The 21,275-nt window shown below is 42.4% G+C and overlaps 1 protein-coding gene across 1 annotated transcript in view; it reads left to right on the top strand.

Moving 5' to 3' along the window:
- Window positions 1-262: 262 nt before the first annotated feature.
- The window catches only part of CLIC1 (chloride intracellular channel 1), a 51,958-nt gene continuing 30,945 nt past the window's right edge, over window positions 263-21,275 (top strand). Inside the window, exon 1 of the mRNA XM_032211880.1 lies at window positions 263-478. Coding sequence (XP_032067771.1) covers window positions 440-478 — 39 coding nt within the window. The 5' untranslated portion in view covers window positions 263-439. The remainder of the gene's footprint in view (window positions 479-21,275) is intronic.

Here is a 21,275-nt window from a genome sequence, read left to right on the forward strand (position 1 = left end):
CTCGCAAATAATTGCTCAGCCACCACCTCGCCGCGTCCAAGAAAAGCCGAAAGAGAGTGTGTGTGTGTTTGAGAGAAAAAGAAAGAGAAAGAGAGAAAGGTGACCAGCCGACTGGCGCAGCGGGTCCGGACGGAGTCGAGGCGCTGCGTCTCAGCCTCCAGCCCGGGCAACCCCGAGCCGGAGCAGCGCCGCTGTCTCCTTCCTCGGGGCGGGTGGGGGGTGGGGGCGAGCCTGGGCCCGTGGCTGGCTGGCTGGGCTCAGTTCCTGGGCGTGGCCGGAGTAGCGGAGGGAAGTTGAGGCAAAGTTGCCAGAATCGCCTACTCGGCGCTGCTCCCAGGCCCCCGGCCGCTTGCCCGCCTTTCCCTCGCCGCCCCCTTCGGATCCCCGCCGCCAGCCTCCCGCGCCGTCCGTCGAAGCCTCCACCTCCTCCTCCCCAGCCATGGCTGAAGAGAAGCCGCAGGTCGAGCTGTTCGTCAAGGTAAGCCGGCGGAGAGGGAACACGGGAGGGGAGGGAGGGACCTCTCTTGCGTTTTATTGCGGGAGGCGAGCGGGCGGGCGCCGTAAGAGAAGAACGGGAGCGTTTCAGTGGGGTCTCTAACACCCCCAGCCCCCTTTCCTTACATAGAATAAACCACGATTAACTCTTTATCTTGGGAAAGGGGGGGAGTTGAGAAGCGGGAAACCTTGTCTGTCTCTCTCTCTCTCTCCCGCCCACTTCCTCTCCGCTTGAGTAAAGGGGAGCCAAAAACCGAAAAAAAGAGAAAAGTAGCACGCGCGGGCGTATGTCTCTGTGTATGTGTGAGTTTATTATTATGGTTTAAACTTCCCTTAGCAGACTTGGCTTTAGCTTTGCTTGCGATGCCTCGGTTCGGGAGCGCGATCCGGGTTTCAAGGGGAAGGGGCGGATGGCTGGGGGAATTGGGCGAGGGGTGGGGGATCGATCGGAAGTCTCAAGGGAAGTCAGAGGAGACCCGCCGGCTCGCCTCGATCCCGGGGATCCCCGATCTTGGGCGTGATCAGGTCGGAATTCGACCCCGACGCTCCTTTTGATTCCACTTCCGATATGTCAAGTCTTGGCACGGGCGACGATCGGATTTGGAAGGGAGTGTGCGGAATCCCGGAAAGACAAAAGTGAAACAAAAGACGAGCGTGTGGCATCTTTAAGAACGGAGCAATTCAATTCAATTCGAAATAGAGCTGGAAGGGACCTTGGAGGTCTTCTAGACCAACCCCCGGTTCAAGCAGGAGACCCGCCTAGACTATTTCAGACAAGTAGCAGCCCAGTCTCTTCTTAAAAGCCTCCAGTGATGAAGCACCCACAACTTCTGAAGGCAAAGCTGTTCCATTGGTGGATTGTCCTCATTGTTAGGAAGTTTCTCCTTAATTCCAGGTTGCTCCTCTCCTTGATTAGTTTCCATCCATTGTTTCTTGCTTGCCTTCTGGTGTTTTGGAAAATAAGTTTACCACCATCCCCTCTTCTTTGTGGCAGCCCCTCAAATACTGGAATACTGCTATCATGTCTCCCCTAGTCCTTTTTTTCTCTGGATTAGCCATCCCCAATTCCTGCAATTGTTCTTCATATGTTTTTGTCCCCAGACCCTTAATCATCTTAGTTGCTCTTCTCTGCACTTTTTCCAAAGTCTCAACATATTTTTTTTAATGTGATGACCAAAACTGGGATGCTGTATTCCAGGTGTCCTCAACCCCCTACGTGTCAGTCCTTTTCTTTGCTGGTGATAAAAATCCTCCTTTTAGCTCACTTGGGCTAACAGGATGGGTGTTTCAGTGAGCTACCTCAGTTGAGAGCCTAACTTTGGGAAGTAAAGAGCGATCTTTTTTTTTAAAAAAAAATCCTTTTCTAAAACCCTGGTTTAGCTTGCTTCAGAAGGATGTCTCTCAGATGTTGCGGACTACAACTCCCATCATCTGATGAGATTTTTGTAATCTAACACATCTTTCCTGAGCCAGGGTAGTATATGGTGGTGGATGGGTGAGTGTGTGGAGGAGACAGTTTTGACATTTATTGCTGAATTTAGACTTGCTCGAGTTGAGGTTAACCTTACGGCAAATCTAGACAGCATACTAAAAAGCAGAGCCATCACCCTGCCAACAAAAGGGTGTACAGTCAAGGCTGTGGTTTTCCCAGTTGCAATGTATGTCTGTGAAAGTGGGACCATAAGAAAGGCTGAGCGCCAAAGAATGGAGGTCTTTAAATTCTGGTGCTGGAGAAGACTCCTGCGAGTCCCTTGGACTGCAAGGCAGTCAAACTGATCAGTCCTAGAGGAGATCAACCCGGATTGCTCTTTAGAAGGCCAGATCCTGAAGAGGAAACTCAAATACTTTGGCCACCTAAGGAGAAGGGAGGACTCACTGGAGAAGAGCCTAATGTTGGGAATGATCGAGGGCAAAAGAAGAAGGGGACGACAGAGAATGAGGTGGCTGGATGGAGTCACAGTAGGCATGAGCTTAAATGGTCTCCGGGGAATGGTAGAGGACAGGAAGGCCTGGAGGAACGTTGTCCACGGGGTCGAGATAGGTCGGACATGATTTTGCAACTAACAACAAGGCTCTTTATTGGAATAAAAGGAGTTAAGTTTTAGGATTCAGCAAGACTCATTGTGGCTTGTTAAAACAACTTCTGGTGACTTGGGGGGCGGGGAGTAAACACCACCCTCCAAAACGTGGAAGAGGATGAAAATGGTGGAGACTAAACAGACATTCCAACTTTATTGGAAACCTCACTAAACTTAAATAAATGAAGTACAGTTAAGACAGTTTTCCCTTTGTTTTTAACAATTTCCTTCTGCCAAATAATTATTGGCAACTTGGCTTCTGGGTGCTGAATTGAAGGCTTGGCAAGCAGCCACCCATAACTTGGCCTTCTGCATTTCTGTTCTACCATACTGTCAATTTAGGAAAAAAGTTTTAAGTTCGAATGAATCATCGGCTCTTAAGCCTTGACATTTTTCTCTCGCTCTCTCATACTTCATTTCCTTCCTCTTGAAGTGCATACCAATGAACCAAGAAAGGAGAATTTAAAATCTCTTGCATGGTTTGTGGCTGGGAGGGTGGGGTACTCGGATTTAGCTGGTGCCTTTTTAGACTACTGTATAGACTGCTTGTGGTGCCTTTAAGAAAGGTTTTGCAGAAAGGAGCTTTAAAAGAGTTGCTTTCAATGAGATGAATGACTATACAAATTCGATAAATTAATAAAACAAATAGATAACTCCTCTGTGCCTCTTTCTAAAAGCTAGGTTCCCTTCAGTCTTTCAAATTACAGGTTTTCTGAATGTGACTTTTAAAAGGTTTCTACCCTCCCTTTTCATCTGACAAGTGCCTACTTATCTAAATAAATGCATGATTAACAAAAAACACTTAAAGCACAGTTAAAATAATAAATACCTGTACAATCAAACCATTGGCAAAATAAAACAGTGTCATCGCAAGCCATTCATCCGTTCCTTCTATTCATTCATTTTCATTCATTCAAAACATATATTAAGCATATATAAACATATATTATGTAGAGCCATTAAGAACCTGGCATCAAAGTCATTTAAAATATTTATATCATGACTGTTAAAACAACATCAATAATAAAACAATATAATGCATATTATGTTGCTTTATTATTTATGTAGTTTTAACTGTTAGTTGCGATATAAATATTTTAAATAACTTAAATGCACATAATGATATGATGATATCATATATCATATCATATATCATATCATATCTACATACAATATGATGCAAACATGATGTAAACCTACAGTATTGTTCCAGTTAACAACTGACACATTTTGCGCCATTCAGATTAATTCTACAGGTAGCCCTCAGAAAGCACTTGGCCATAATTTAGCTCAGTGGTAGTCAACCTGGTTCCTACCGCCCACTAGTGGGCGTTCCAGCTTTCATGGTGGGAGGTAGGGGTTTTGTCCGATACTAAAGCATTTTCCTTTTTTAAAATTTAATTGACTTAAAAAAAAAAGTCATAGCATTATTTAAAAACATTTTCATTAGGTTTTCATAAAATCACAATTACTGTGGAACCGGTGGGCGGTTAGAAAATTTTACTACTAACAGAGATACAAAAGTGGGCGGTAGGTATAAAAAGGTTGACTACCCCTGATTTAGTTGTATGTGAATTTGGTTGCCTCATCTCAATTAACAGAGTAGCAGAGTTTCAATGGACCTTGGCGTTCATGTACTCCAACTCTCTGCTCAAGCAGGAGGCCTTATACCATTTCAGACAAATAGCCGTCCAGTCTCTTCTTGAAAGCCTCCAGTGATGAAACAATTGGTACACTTTTTAAATGTATCAATTGATATACAATTGCTACACTAAACACAACTGTGCAGATACTTTGTCATCAATGGCATCTGACGATCCAGAGACAGGTGAAGATGAAGGAAGACTTCCTGAATGCTACCTGCTATTTGAGGATGCTCCTTCAGAAAGTTTAAAAATTATGAGTTTGGGGAAGACCAAGGCAGAAGGAATGCCTATATTTCTGATCCAGCTTGATATTTGCATTCTTCAAAAGGCTGAGAACCAAATCTGAACCCACAGAGAAAAAATCCTATGTTAAGCCACACTATTTTTCCTGGCAGTTTATTGGTTGGTTCTTTACTTATGCCAGCCCATAGATGGCTAACATGTGGTACAGGGTAGAGAAGCTTGTAGGATATTTGGAGAACAGTAGAAGTTTTCTTGATGACTTGCAGTGTGTGTTTGACTTACGAATGAATCACTTACTTATGAATCAGATTCATTAATCTGTCCAGTATAGATTTGTGTCCTTGGGCTCCACTGTAATACAATTAGTTTAATGTTTGCTTGGTGCATGGTGTGAATCCAAACTTTGCTATTTGAAAACTGTGGTTTGAATTTTGGGTGATGCATGGAGTTGGACAGCGGGAAGTTACTCCATAAACCACCGTGGACTTCTTAGATTTGGTGGTATTATAAGCAGAGTAATCCATGACTAAATTAGTCATACCTTGATGCATTGTGTAAAGTCTTTTACTGGAGGATGTGTAGGGACTTAGTCCAGAATGAGCCTTTCCTTGAGTCAACTTTTAGTGAAGGTACTACAAAATGAAATTAAAAGACACGTGCTCCTGGGAAGGAAAGCTGTGGCAAATCTAGTTAAGGCTACGGTTTTCCCAGTGGCAATGTATGGCTGGGGAAGAGCCGAGGTGGCGCAGTGGTTAAATGCAGCACTGCAGGCTACTGCTAGATCAGCAGTTCAGTGGTTCAAATCCCACCGGCTCAGGGTTGACTCAGCCTTCCATCCTTCCGAGGTGGGTAAAATGAGGACCCAGATTGTTGGGGGCAATATGCTGACTCTCTGTAAACCGCTTAGAGAGGGCTGAAAGCCCTATGAAGCAGTATATAAGTCTACTGCTATTGCTATTGGGGAAGTTGGACCATAAAGGAAGGCTGAGCACCAAAGAATTGAGGCCTTTAAGCTATGGTGCTGGAGAAGACTCCTGCAAGTCCCTTGGACTGCAAGGCAATCAAACTGGTCAGTCCTAGAGGAGATCAACCCTGACTGCTCTTTAGAAAGCCAGATCCTGAAGATGAAACTCAAATACTTTGGCCACCTAAGGAGAAGGAAGGACTCACTGGAGAAGAGCCTCATGCTGGGAAAGATTGAGGGCAAAAGAAGAAGGGGATGACAGAGAATGAGGTGGGTGGATGGAGTCACCGAAGCAGTCATCGTGAGCTTAAATGGACTCCAGAGGATGATAGAGGACAAGAAGGCCTGGAGGAACATTGTCCATGGGGTTATGATGGGTCAGACACGACTTTGTAACTAACAGCAAGAACACTAGAAATGAGGTCTTTTTCCAGAAAACCAAAAGTTTTTCTGGAGTGCTACATATCTCTTTGATGGTCAACTCCCCAGAAGGAGTTTCTTTCCAAGTTTCCATCCTTTCTCTTTACACCTGCCATCCCTCCTTATCCTATTTTTGGGCAAACTCAGAGGACCATTTTTTTCAAACTTGCTTTTCCCCCTAATGTGTTAGAGAGAGGAAGGAACGGGTTTGCTACGGTCTTGCAGAAGGAATACAAACTGTGAATGAACTTTCAGGGTAAATGTAAAGGTTTCCCTCACACATATGTGCTAGTCGTTCCCGACTCTAAGGGGCAGTGCTCATCTCCGTTTCAAAGCCAAAAAGCCAGTGCTGTCTGAAGATGTCTCCATGGTCATGTGGCCGGCATGATTAAATGCCGAATGCCCACGGTATGCTGTTACCTTCCCCCCAAAGGTGGTGCCTATTTTTCTACTTGCATTTTTATGTGCTTTCGACTTGCTAGGTTGGCAGAAGCTGGGACAATTAACGGGAGCTCACCCTGCTACGCGGTACTAGGGATTTGAACTACCGAACTGCTGACCTTGTGATCAACAAGCTCAGCATCTTAGCCATTGAGCCACTGCGTCCCTAACTTTCAGGTAGCTGAAGGGAAATGTGTTCCCGAGAATTTGTGGCCTCTTTTAATTCATTCCCCTCTTCTGAGTTTCTGTCTGTATTTGACCCTTAAAGGACATTGTCCTTGGGAGAAGCACTCATGAAATATATGTAATGAAGGCAAACATACCTATCCCAGGATAATGTTGCAGGATCCAGTCAGTCTCGATCCCTGGGACCAGAGGGTTTGTTCTTCCAAGCTTTCAGACTCGTGCTGGAGGTCATGCTTGAGAAACTTCTCAATCTGCAGGATATGCTGATTCTGGAGATTGAGAAATTCCCTGAGGATAAGCTCCAGCATGAATCCGAAAGCTTGGAAGAGCAAAGGGTTCTGATTCAGATTGGATCCTGAAATGTACGTGTTTTGAGACTGCTTCATTCTTTTCAATCTTAAAAAAGGCTGGAATGGGTGGAGCAGAAAGTGACAGTGACATAATGCCCCTTGATGCCAGGGCAAGTCACCGTACTTTGTGCAAAGGCTGGTTTGGGCGTTTCCACCCGAGCATTTCCTCATTTGTTACTGATCAGCACTCCGACAATAGTTCTTTTTTCCTTTGCAAACTGCATGGTGATTTTGAGCAGCAGTAATTTATCCTCCCCTCCCTTATCATGGATGTTTCAGGTCCTGAGTGACAATTTGGAATAATTGCTGAAGACTTGAGTTTGCTTTGCTGTGGGGGGACTATGGATAGTCCTTGACTTAACGACCACAATTGAGCCCCAAATTTCTGTTGCTGAGCAAGATACTTTCGTGGTTCAGAGGGTTTTGCTCCGTTTTAAGACCTTTCTTGCCACAGTTGTTAAGTGAATCATTGCAGTTGTTAAGTTAGTAATACGGTTGTTAAGTGAATCTGATTTCTCCATTGACTTTGTTTTGTCAGAAGGTCGCAAAACTGGTTCTCCGAACTGCTTAGAAAGTTACCAACCGGTTCTCCCGAATAGGTGCGAACCGGCTGAATCCCACCACTGCAATAAGGATTGAAAAAGGTACAGGTGTTGAATTTGCTTCACAATATTTTGCAAATTTTTTAAAAAAAAGAGTTAAAAAGCATTGATGAGACATGGACAGGTAGTCCTCGACTTCCAACAGTTCACTTAGCGACCGTTCAAACTTACAACATCAGTGAAAAAAATGACTTACAACCATTTTCCTTACTCACTCACGTTGCAACACCCCCATGATCAAAATTTACATGCTTGGGCAACCAACTCATGTTTATGCAGTTGTCCTGGGGTGACGTGAACGTCTTTTGCGACCATCTGACAAGCAAAGTCAATGGGTAAACCAGACTCGCTTTGAGGTCATGTTACTAACTTAACAATTGCAATGATTCACTTAATGGTGGCAGGGAAAGGTTGTAAAATGGGATGAAATTCATTTAACAAATGTCTCGTTTGCCAACATAAATTTTGGGTTCAATTATGGTCATAACTTAAGGACTACCTGTAGTCTGCTTAGATTTCTCTACTCTTCTTTGGAACATCTTGGTATTATTATTCTTTAGGCCTCCTGCCAGAGGGTGAATATTAATTCTGTTTACTTTGGAGATTAAAGATTAATTTATAACCAGATTTTTTACATGGGTGTGGATCTGCCTGCTCTTTCCTTCTCACATCCATTGTTTTGAGCATGGATCTTATTCAGGCCCAGAATGTGTCCCATGGTGTAAATTTAAAATTCAGCTGGTCTTCCAGCTTCTACATATAAACCATTCTCTAAGTGTCTATGGAGATTCTCAGTCACCCACATCATGGTTGCCCCAAAGTTGCTTTTTCAAGAGGCAAGTGGACTTTCTGGGTTTTCTTTGAAGATGTTTCACTTCTCATTCAAAAAGCTTCTTCAGCTCAAGAAAAAGCACCATTGGGAAAAACATTCTCTAGTCGATATGGCTTCCCAAGCTTGGCAGCATGACTGGCTAGGGAATTCTGGAAGTTGGGAGTCCACTTGTCTTAAAATTGCCAAGTTTGGGAAACCACTCTCTAGCGGAAAAGAGCCTGCTGTTGTGGCCCACCAATGGCCAGCAAAGTGGCAGAAGTTTTGAACAGAGAGGAGGTTGTGAAGGAACATGAGCCAGTCCTGGAGTCTGGGGAAGGCTCTGATGAGGGCTCTGTGTCGGAGGCAGAGAGGGGGCCAGAGTATGCCAGTTGTCAGCTGCCTTCAGAGTCAGACATCAGTGAGGCAGACGAACAGCTGGAGCCTGTTCCCAATGTGTGCATGCGCAGAGTTGCCAGATGAAGGGAACAGCTAAAGAACAGGGGTCGACTTGGGAGAAAGGCCACAGGTGAACAATGAATGGCTCCTCCCAGAGGAAATAAAAGAGGAGCAAAAGGGGAGTGGAGTTTGCAGGAGACAGTTAGTTCGCTTAATTGGTTCGTGACTCTCCGAGACTCCTTGCCAGATTTTGCAGATATTGGCCTGGCAGCTCTCCAAGCCAGATAAGGTCTGTGACTGTAAATCCTCCCTTGAAAGACTTTGCTGGATGTGAATGAGAAGAATTCACAGTAAATTAATAAAAGGGTTTTTTTTTGTCGGGACAAGGAGTTTGCTTCATGTTCTTGGGAAGTCTAGGTCAGAACACCTGCCCCTTCTCAAGGCCATTAGCTCCAGTGTAGCCCAGAAAGCTTCCATAATGATGCTATTTTTGATGTAAGTTCCTTCTTACATCTCTAACTCTTTGATCAAACTAGATAGAAGATTGATCCTCTGTTTGATCCTCTATCAAATTTAAGCTTTTGCTTTCAACATTTCTCTCTGGAAAACCCCCATTCATTCACTTTTCTCAGGGACCACATTTTAATTCTCATTGAAATGCACACTCTTTATGTTAGAAAAAAGATGAACGAGGACAGGAGCACATTGTATAAAATCGTGCATGGTATGGAGAATTTTTCCCTCTCTTCCCCTAAGCACTAGGACAGATGAAGCTGATTAGAAAGCACTTCTCCATCCAGTGCACAGTTAGTCTTTGTAATTCATTGCCGCAAGCCATGGGGATGATCCTTAACCTGAAAGCTCTTAAAGGGGGTTGGATGAATTCATGGAGGGCAGATCTATCAAAAGCTGTTGGTCTTGAAGACTCTATGGAATCTCTTGTTAGGGGATTGTGTGTCTTCAAATTCCAGTTCTTGGAGAATAGTGGCGTAAGAGGGCTTATGTCTTAGTCTTGAGTCCCTAATGGCATCTAGTTGGCCATGAATGGAGGTTGGTCACTCTAGGTCCTCCAGAGGCATTTAATTGGCTACTTTAGGTCCTCTAAAGGCATCTAATTGGCCATGAATAGAGGTCGGCCACTCTAGGTCCTCAAAAGGCATCTAATTGGCCATGAAAAGAGGTTGGCCACTCTAGATTCTCCAAAGGCATTTAATTGGCTACTCTAGGTCCTCTAAAGGCATCTAATTGGCCACTCTAGGTTCTCCAAAGTCACCTTGTGGGCCATTCTAGGTCCTCCAAAGGTAACTTGTTGGCCATGAATGGAACTCACTTCTCAAAGCAAAGTGCTGGGCTTATTCTTACGTTATTTGGTTAAGGCCAAATTTGCATTTTACACATAATTTGGTGTCTATAGTAGCTCACCGGTAGCTTATGGAAATAGTAGTGTTCCATTCCCCCTAGGAGACTTAGTTTGTTTCCATATTACAGTTGTTTCTGTTCTATGGGCAGATAAATGGAACATTAATCACAAGACAAAATAACTAAAGAATGGCCGTTCTTCCTTGACCATTACTGAACATGAATTGGCTGACAGAGAGGTGATGAATTGTCCATCTGGCCTCCAATTCAGCAAAAGAGGCCGCCCTTTTCTTCTCTGCCTTTGAAGGAAAGATGCTTCTTTTCGAGAGTGGAAAACATATGTTGCTTCTTAGCATATAAATAATATATTTTGTGGGCTTGAACGGTCGGCATACTTTATTTATAGGTTGCCCAGGGCTGATTTATGAATTATCTTTCTGATAAACTCTTATTCACCTTTTGCTAATTTGCCTTCTGACATCCCAGGGGAGAGTGCAATGGTGATTGGGGTAGTGAATCTTTTTCCACTTAAATCCCCAAAGCGCATGTAAATTTTGGTGCTTTCATTTAGTTCTGGAAGCAGAAAAGTGACTTAGGAACTAGAAGAGTTCCTTAAATCAGAATCTGTCACCCTCCAGGAATCATAGCTAATGACAAGAGGAGACAAGTTTCTCATCTCTGCTCATTACATTGGGATGAGTATTGCTTGTGAACATAGTTACCAATCACATTAAGCCGTAATAATGGCTCGTTTTAAATAAAAGCCGTTTATCTGGAACGTAGCCAATTGTGGCTGCTTTAATGCCAGGGTTGTATTTTTATATATAAGCGTTCTGATGCTCTTTCGTAGTTAAAATTAAGCAGGCATCCAACGTGGCTTGCCATGGGAAGATCGCTTAAAACCCTCTTTCAAATGTTATAGCATGGCAGTACATAATTTAGAATGGATCCCACAGTAAAATAAAACACTAATTTAGTGTTTTAGAAAGAATGCTGCTCCTGCTTACTTTCTGCTTTTGGGTTTATAGTCTAGGCCAGGGATTTCTAATCTTGGTAACGTTAAGATGTACGGAGTTCAATTCCCAGGATTTTGGCTAGACGGCTGGGGAATTCTGGGAATTGAAGTCCACATGTTTTAAAAGTTGCCAAGATTGGGAACGCCTGATCTAGACCCGTCTTTCTCAAACTCAGCAATTTTAAGTGGCTCAGTTCCCAGGACACTCCAGTCAGCATGTTGGTTCTGTAGTGGTGCATTGGTTAGAATGTAGCATTGCAGGCAAATTCTGCCCGCTGCCAAGAGTTTGATCCTGACCCAGTTCAAGGCTGACTCAGCCTTGTATCCTTCTGAGGTCGTTAAAATGAGGATCCAGGTTGTTGGAGTCAATATGTTGGCTCTGTAAACCGCTTAGAGAGGGCTGCAAAGCACTGTGAAGCGGTATATAACTCAAAAGTGCTAAGTGCCAAATCACCACAGTGACTTTGCATGTTGGAAGCGGCTGGAAATATCATAAATTATAATCAAATAGCCATAGGACACTCTACGCAAGCTGGTTGCCAAGTGCTCAAACTGCAAACGTATAACCACTGTAATCGCTTTATAGTTGATAGTCATCATAACTTTGAAGATGGGTTGTAAGTTACCTTTTTTTTAGCACTGTTGGGGCTCCAAATTATCTTTAAATAAACGGTCGTAAGCAGGGGGGGGTTCCTACGGGAACCGGTACCGGTTAACTTCACGCACATTTTGCTTGCACACTGCTTGCTTTGCGTACACCCCACCTGCACTTTGCTCGCACATGCGCAGTTTACTGTAAATAGTTCTGTGCATGCACGAGGACCATTAAAAGCTAATAAAAATATGACAATGGAGACCAGAACCGGTTCGGGGGCATGGCCAGCCTGAGTGGCTGCCGGTTCTGCGACCCAATCCAGATTACCACAACCGGTTCAGCCGAACTGGGAGCAACCGACCTCTGGACGTAAGTAAGTCAACAACTACTATACCTGAGGACTACTTGTAATTTAAGAAACTTTAATGGGAGAGATTAATTTTCAGCCAGGTCTTTGATTCATTCCAGGTCTATTGTATACCAAGAGCCTGGTGGCATAGTGGTTAGAATGCAGCATTGCAGGTTGACTCTGCTGACTGCCAGGAGTTCGATTCTGAAAGGACTCAAAGTTGTGTCAGGCTTCCCACCTTCGGAGATTGGTAAAATGAGGCTCCAGATTGCTGACTCAGTAAATCGCTTAGAGAGGGCTGTAAAATCTATCGCTTATTACTGCATTCTATACAAATATATCTCCCAGATGAGAGATATCTTAACAGTAGCTGTCCTGGTGTTAAACAGTAAGCCAGAAGGACTGATTTTTATTTCACTTTGATGTAAAGTTTTGTGGTTTTTCCCCACTCCTGTGATGAAAGAGCAGGCTTAAATCTGCGTTCAAAATTGGGAAGCTTTAAATCTCACCCAGTAATTACCTTGAAGGGCAGCAGCCCACAGTATTTATAAACATACAAATTGCTGAGTGGAAAGTTTCTATCAAGTAATATCAAGAAATGATGACATTTCTCAGAAATTAACTCTTGGGTTGAGCAATAAAATCATCAGAAGATTGAGAAACAGATTCTTGGGAACGTGCTGTTGACAGAAAGATGGCAGGTAGTGAAAGTAGAATACCTTCAAAAGGTATCTATCATATGTAGGCCAGGCTAAAATTTGCATGTCTTTTTCTTACTCAGATTTGAAAGCTGAGTAGCAAGTAGAATACCTCTGCACCAACTTAAAACTGTTAAATGCAAATCGGTAATAGTATTAAGTATTTGCATTCCTCAGAGGTTGTGAAGAGGAGCTGAAAAGGAGTGGTGTGATGAGCTGGAGGGCATCTCTGGGTTGTGTTGCATACTGCAGTTTTAACAAATTGTTATTGCGAGTGACTCTTCTTAAATAGGAAATTATGCTTTTTCTGTGACGCTTTTGGAAATGTATTTCCTTAACAGTAACTTAAGGGCTTCATTAAGTACCGGGGCATTTGATACGGCAGGATGTGTGGGATTTGGTTATTTGTTAAAGCTAATTTAGGCATGTTTGCTCAATGAAATTTGTATATATGTATGCAGGCTTCATATATTTGGAAACGTGCATAAATTTGGTGGGTCCCAGCAAGCAGGTGTTCCCGGCTTCCGCTGTGTCTGGAATGTTTTCTCCATTATTTTATTTATTTAATTAAATGTATATGATGTCCTTCTCATGGGGTCTTAATGGGCATTAAGAGCCGTGGCGCAGTGGTTAGAATGCAGTATTGCATGCTAATTTTGCCGACTGCCAGCAGTTCGATCCTGACCGGCTCAAGGTTGACTCAGCCTTCCCTCTGTCTGAGGTTGGTAAAATGAGGACCCAGATTGTTTGGGGGCCATATGCTGACTCTGTAAACCCCTTAGAGAGGGCCCTAAAGCACTGTGAAGCGGTATAGAAGTTTAAGTGCCATTGCTATTGATATATTCACTCTGTACCTCTATATTTTACTTTTTAATATATTTTAATTGTAATCATGATTGCATTCATATAACTTGTTTTTTATTTGATCGTTGTATACGTCTTGTGAAATTTGATAAATAATAAATAAATCATACTGCTTAGGAACAGAAAATCTTTGGAGGCTCTCCATCTATCCTATTCATATCATTCGTCTGGATCAGCATTTTACCCCTGAGTTAAAATCCTTTGTTATGAGGACGCAGATTAATTTGCATTATTTCTTTGTACTTGTGAGACCTGCAGCTGAGGGTGGGTGGGTGGAGGAAATCTCCCCTGGTGCTTGATAAGAGGTTTGTAGTTCATAGTGCCTCCATTTCCATATTCACAATGCTTGGAAATCTCGTATAGGGGAGCCAGAGGGTGGTATTCGCTCACCTTCGCTACCGGTTTGCAAATGTGCCTCTTGAAAAAGCACCTTTGGGACATCATGACAAAGATATTCAAAGGTGGGGGGGGGGGAAAGGATGTGATTTCTCCTGGTCGTGTTTACTGAAATAACATGTGTTTCCTGTGAGTATTTGTTGGGAATATCCTCATGACCCCAGAAGGACATTTTACCATCTACTGCTTCACATAAGAAAAATGAAAATAGAACCAAGGATCTCTTTGTTTTGCCTTCCTTGTGCCGTATGTTTCTTTGTTTTCAGCAAAATCCTCTGTCCTCCACTGAACACAGCTTCCTGTTTGGGGTGGGATAAGGGGAAAGAAGCCAAATATTTACAGGTGTTAATTAGCTTAACAGTATGAGGGTGTTTTGGTCATGCTCGCCGGCCATGCTTGTAGCAAAGGACCCTGATCAGTGGTCCATGCTTGTGCAAATCTTTACCAGGCCATCCCAGTGTCGTCAACATGCGAGGATTCAGGTTTCTTCGGAGCTCATCGGCCAACCAGATGGCCACCTAGCTGTTGGTGTTGGGATCTGGAGACCAGAATATGTAGAAGGCCCTGATGGGTGGCTGAGATCTCAGGGTGGGACCTCACGCTTGGCATGAGAAGGCTTCTACAAGACAGTCACCTGCCTTACCAGTTCGGCAACCACACATTGGAGAGGGAGGGACTTCAATCCCAAAGATCTCCAGCTTAAAAGAATACTACGGATGGATAAAAAGCTTGTGAGAGGGTTCATGACTTGGGAGACATGGTAACAAGGTCAGCCAATGAAGAGACATGGCCACTGGGTCAGCCAATGAGGCCGTTTGGAAACAGAAATAGTATTTGCTGGAGACAGCTAGGAGCCTGGGCGTGGCTTAGCTTACCTTCTGTACTAAAGCTTTGAGTCTGTGCTGAGCTCTAAACTAGTCTGCTGTTCTGAACTAAAACTTAAACTCTTCTCTCCTCTTCCTGTGTTTGCTTGTATTTACTACCACGTTGGAAAACCTGCTTTTGGTTTGTATATTTACTTCATGTAAATATTTTATATATAAAGAGAAGTTAATGAATCCTGCTGAATCAGTTACCTGTGTGTGCTTTCTGGATGTGATTGCTGCAACAAACTCTGACAAAAGTGGCCATAAGTCAAGGACTACCCTGAACTTATAACAGTTCACCATTACAACGGCACTGAAAAAAGTGACTTATGACCATTTTTCACACTTATGACCATTGCAGCATCCCCATGGTTGCGTGATTTACATTTGGATGCTCGGCAAGTGACTCAGATTTATGACGGTTGCAGCATTCCCGGGATCATGTAATCCCCTTTTGCGACCTTCTGACAAGCAAAGTCAATGGGAAAACCCGGATTCACTTAACAGTCGTGTTACTAACTGCAGTAATTCATTTAGCAAATGTGGCAAGAAAAGTCATAAAATGGGACAAAAACTCACCTAGCAGATTTCTCAGCAACATAAATTTTGGGCTGAATTGTGATCATAAGTTAGAGGTCGACCTGTACAGAATTGCACTAAATGCACTATTAACAACTGTCTTGCTTAGCAATAGAAATGTTGAGCTGGATTGTGGTCATAACTCGAGGACTATCTGTATTTAATTTGGAGACGCCATGCATTGATACCACCTTTTTATGGAGCTTCTGTCTGTTACTCTCATCTATTCACTCCCATTCTTTACAGAGTCAGCATATTGCCCCCAACAATCCCCATTTTACCCACCTGGGAAGGACGGAAGGCTGAATCAACCTTGAGCCTAGTGAGAATCGAACTGCCAAATTGCAGGCAGTCAGCAGAAGTAGCCTGCAATACTGCATTCTAACTACCGCACCACCTCGTCTCTTAGTGTTATTAATAATCACTTCTGCTTTTTAACGCATATGGACAGTTACCTACTAAGCAGGTAAATGTAGATCATAAAGTTCTCCTGCATAATTTTGGTGTTGGGGCCCTTTTATCACATCATGCATATTTCTTTTTCAATTGGGCTGAAGTCAGTTGTATCATTGCATTCATTAATTTTAAAGCAATCTTTTAATTACCACAAAATTACCTCCGGCAATAGTTTTGCAAAATGTGTATTAGAGAAATATCACCGTGATAAAACAGTTATTTTATAATGTTATGGTAGTAGAATGTTTGCAGTATTTCAGTGGTATTTCATTAATCCCATTTTTTTTTAAAAAGTCATAGCTGGAAAAAATATAAACTACCAGGTAGTCCTTGACTTATGACCACAATTGAGCCCAAAATTTATGTTGTTAAATGAGTGGTTAAGTGAGTTTGCCCCATTTTACGATTTTTCTCGCCACATTTGTTAAGTGAATCACAGCAGTTCTTATATTGGGAACACAGTTGTTAAGTGAATCTGGTTTCCCCATTGACTTTACTTCTCAGAAGATTGAAAAAGGGATCACATGATCCTGGGACACTTCAACCGTCATAAATGTGAGTCGGTTGTCAAGTATCCGAATATAAATCACATGACCCTTGCGGATGATGCAACAGTCGTAAGTACGAAAAAGGGTCATATGTCACTTTCTTCAGTGCCATCGTAACTTTGAATGGCCACTAAATGAACTGCTGTAAGTCGAGGACCACCTGTAATTACGTAAATAACAAACTGATCCTACGTCAAAAGATAGAGTCCATCTGTCTTATAACATCAAATTTCTTTTAGCCATCTGTACAGTAGCAACTAAATCCTGCCAGATGACCCGGTTAGAAGTTGAAAAGAAGATGACTCTATGGGGGAAAATATGCAGTTTTTCTCCTCGGTATAGTAAATCAGTTGTAATTTTACTTGTCAAACAGCAAAGGAAGAAGGATTAGTGGTAGGAACAACCGGGTGTGGTTCTATCTAGTCAATGGAAAACATGTGTGCGATATGTAAGATTTAGCCTGTCATTTTCTTATAGAAGTGAATTCCAGAGTGATGTGCCACTGTAAAAACAAACAGCCACTGTCACAAAATAACAAAAAAGCAAAAACAAGAAAGGAAGCATAAAATCGAAAGGAGTTGACACCAATGAAGAACATCTCCAACAGCGGTGGCATTCACTTACCTTCCCTACTAGTTCGCAGATGTGAGCACTTGCTCTCTTCGCTCTCATGTGCCTTGCCTGCGCGTGCACACTGCCTTCTGCGCGTGCACCAGTGGTGGGTTCCAGGCGGTACGGCCCGGTACAACTGTACCGGAAATAGCTGGAAGCAGCGGCCACTGCATCTGTACGGTGGCTCGTTTGGCCCACTCGCCCGGGTTCCGTCCTGGTTTTTGAAGCAAACGGGCCAATTGCGCACGCGCGCACAGCACCCAGTGCCTGCGTGACCTCTGCCGAGCAGCTGGGTGTCGCAGGATGGTGGCGTGCGCATGCATGCACAGAGCACATGCCTGACTAGAATGCCTGGCCCCGTGTGTAGCATACTGGTTGTGACAGGATCCGGAACACACCCCTGACATGCGCAGTGCTTTCACATTACATTGGGGCGGGGTGGTGGTGGCCTCCCACAGCCGCCACTATCAGTTCACCCGAACTGTAGAAAACTGGCTGAATACCACCTCTGATCTCCAACCAGTTGGAAATCTAATACACAGGTAGTCCTTGAATTGCAACAGTTCACTTAGTGATCGTTCAAAGTTACATCTGGCACCGAAAAAAGTGACTTATTACCATTTTCACACTTACAACGGTTGTAGCATCCCCATGGCCACATGATTTGCATTCGGATACTTGACAAGCAGTTCATATTTATGACCGCTGCAGTGTCCTGAGAGCATGCGATTCCCGTTTTGCGCCCTTCTGGGAAGCAAAGTCATTGGGGAAGCCAGATTCCCTTAACAACCGGGTTACTACTTCGACCACGGAGCTTAACAAACATGGCAAGAAAACGTGGCAAAACTCATTTAACAAATGTCTCACTTAGCAACATAAATTTTGGGCCTTATTGTGGTCGTAAGTCGAAGGCTACCTGTACCGTATGCATTTCCCAAGCTGGTGCCCTCAAATGGATCAAGTTACAACTATCATCCAGATGGTGATGGAAGAAGAAAAGAGGAGGAAGTTGTAGGCCCGACATGGCTTGGGAGACCTCACACTAGTTACTCCTGTTAGTTAATAGCTCTTTAGTAGCTATTCAGTAGTTTCTATCATCCTGTTGATAGAAATCTTGCAGACTGAAGCAACAATCTGCATATCTACTAGATATGCTGGATATACTCTTGTGAGTTGCTAGGGAGGGTCCCACTTTGCCCTTTTCCTGCATACCAAAGACTCTAAAGTTCATTATCTTTTTGCTCTCTGGGAAATGGCAACTCCCTCCTGGGACTTTGGATTGCATTCCACTACAATTAGTCACCTTTTGTCATGCTAATGGATGTCCTCTGTCAGGATTTTAGATCTGGGTAGAGCACTTATCCCAGTCTTGCTAAATCTCTTGGAAGCTTTTGAGTCCCTTGTCCGTTGAGGTTCTTCTGTACCAGCTTTGGAATCAGGGACATTATTTTACAGTGATTTTTCCTGTTCCTTAATGGATAATTCCAGATGGTGTCGACGGGAGAGAAGTTGACTTGGTGGATACCCTCTTCTGGGATGTCACAGGTGGTGGGTTCCCCTCTTTTTGATATCTCCATAAACATGCTGGTTGATATCATCACTCAGTTTGAGGTACATCATCATCATCATAAGTATGCTAAATGATACTCAGTTCTAGATTTCTACCACAAGTTGCCTTGGTGAGGGCTATTGAGGTTCTGTTCTACTGTCTGAAGACTGTGAGCATCTAAATGGGAGAGAATAGGCTTAAACGGAATCCTAGCAAGGCAGAGTTACAACTTGTCCATCAGGATATTCACATGGTTTCTGTGGTGAATCTTGGTGGGGAAAAAACATCCCCCAAGGAACACGTCTCTGGTTTGAGGGAGTTCCTAGATCAGCAGATGTGAACAAAGATAGCTTCTGGCCAAGCTTTTCCTGGATGCCAACTGCAGCACTTTCTGTAGTGAGAGGACTAGGTCCTCTTTCTACCTTGTTTTAGACTTATTGCAATGTGCTTTGCCTCTAAAGACAATTCAGAAGCTTCAATTCATTCAACATAATCCGGCCAGTGTGTTAAAACAGATTTATGATCCCAAATTATATTAAGCTAAGGGGAAAAAAAGACCCTTGTAAAGCAGGATTGTCAAATTCTATTTCATTGAGGGCCGCATCTGGGTTGTGTTTGACTTTGGGGGGGGGGGAGTGTGTGGCCAGGGCCAGCTGACATCACTCATGTCAGGGGTGCCTTTGGTGGCCCGATCACTCTGCCAGCGAAAGTGGCCTCCCGAGCTCCATTTCCAGCTGTGACGGCCTCCTGTAAACCTCGGCACACACCCTACGCAAGCTCAGTTTTCAGCTGCAGTGGGCTCCATTTTTGCTGGAAGAGGCACCGTGGGACGGTCCTTCACCGTTTCCAGGGTGACCCTGCAGGCCAGATCTAAGCTGGCCCAGGGGCCTTGAGTTTGACACTCCTGTTGTAAAGTATTTTGTGATTTAGTCATGCTATTTTATTTTATTTTATTTATTTTATTTATTTTATTTATTTTATTTATTTTATTTATTTTATTATTTTATTTTATTTGTTTTATTTGTTTTATTTGTTTTATTTGTTTTATTTGTTTTATTTGTTTTATTTGTTTTATTTGTTTTATTTGTTTTATTTGTTTTATTTATTTTATTTATTTTATTTATTTTATTATTTATTTTATATTATTTATTTTTTATTTGTTTTATTTGTTTTATTTGTTTTATTTGTTTTATTTGTTTTATTTGTTTTATTTGTTTTATTTGTTTTATTTATTTTATTTATTTTATTATTTATTTTATATTATTTATTTTTTATTTATTTTATTTGTTTTATTTGTTTTATTTGTTTTATTTGTTTTATTTGTTTTATTTATTTTATTTATTTTATTTATTTTATTTATTTTATTTATTTTATTTATTTTATTATTTATTTTATATTATTTATTTTTTATTTATTTTATTTATTTTATATTTATTTATTTTATATTTATTTATTTTATATTTATTTTATTTATTTTATTTATTTTATTTATTTTATTATGATTTTTATTTTGTTTTATTTATTTTATTTTATTTTATTTTTACTTTCTGTTGGTTCTGGATGTTATTTTTCCGCCCAGATAAGCTTTAATGGGTTTAATGAATATAGTTTTTTTCAACAGGGAAGCAATTAGCACATTTTTTTAAAGTAAATTGAGAGATATGTTGGCAAACGTGGACTTTTATTTTTTTTAAAACTGTGCACATTGCTTGTCGTCTTGGATTTCTCTTGCCACAGAGCATCTGCTGTTTGTCTGTTATCTCTGTTAGACGCCACAATACAGGCTGTTGTCTCAGCTGCTCTCCCCATTATGGGATTCAAGGGGGGGGATGGGAGGGATGGGGAAACCAGAGAAGGAGAAGAAAAAAGGGCAGCAAAACAATATACTTGCTGAAATCTAGATCAGAAGACAAGCTAAAACCTGTATAATTTTTGTGGGATATGCCACCCTGCAGAAAGAAATCCTGGGCAGGTGCATTTTGGCACCTAACACCTGAGAATCAGAAAATGTGTAATGAACCAACTGGGTGTTTAAGAATCATGTATGTCAGGGATGGCTAACCTTTTTGCCATTGTGTGCTAGGAAGCCTCCTAAAGCCTCCGGAGGGAGAAAAACGGCCCTACGGGCAACCCGGAAGTCTGTTCCCAGATGTATGTGATGATGATAATGATGATGTACGTGAACTTAGACAGCATGATAGAAAGTGGATTGTTGCAAACATTATAATGTCCGTATTTCTTGTTATTACTCTTCTGTCTTTTCTGTTATTTCAAAATTACTATTTCTATATTGTAGATAGATTACAGGTAGTCCTTGACCACCGTGGAGCCCCCAAATTTCTTTTGCTAAGCGAGACAGTGAAGTGAGTTTTGCCCCGTTTTTTAATGACCTTCCTTGCCATCGTCGTTGAAATGGATTGCTGGAGCTGTCAAGTTAGTAACCCGGTTGTTAAGTGAATCTGGCTTCCACGTTGAGTTTGCTTGTCAGAAGGTCGCAAAAGGGGATCACGTGATTTCTGGACACTCACTGCAACCGTCGTACAAATGAGTCGGTTGCAAAACATCTCGATGTGGATCAAATGACCATGGGGATGCAGCAATGGTTGTAAATGTGAAAAACTGTCCTTAAGTCGCTTTTCTCAGTGCCGTTTTAATTTTGAGTGGTCACTGAATGAATGGTTGTAAGTCAAGGATGGTTTGTGCTCCCTGTAGCTTGGGGAACTCTCTGTAGCTCCTATTGGATGGCAGAGATGAACC

The sequence above is a fragment of the Thamnophis elegans genome, chromosome 2 (genome assembly GCF_009769535.1).
Source record: "Thamnophis elegans isolate rThaEle1 chromosome 2, rThaEle1.pri, whole genome shotgun sequence".
In the NCBI taxonomy this organism is placed as follows: domain Eukaryota; kingdom Metazoa; phylum Chordata; class Lepidosauria; order Squamata; family Colubridae; genus Thamnophis; species Thamnophis elegans.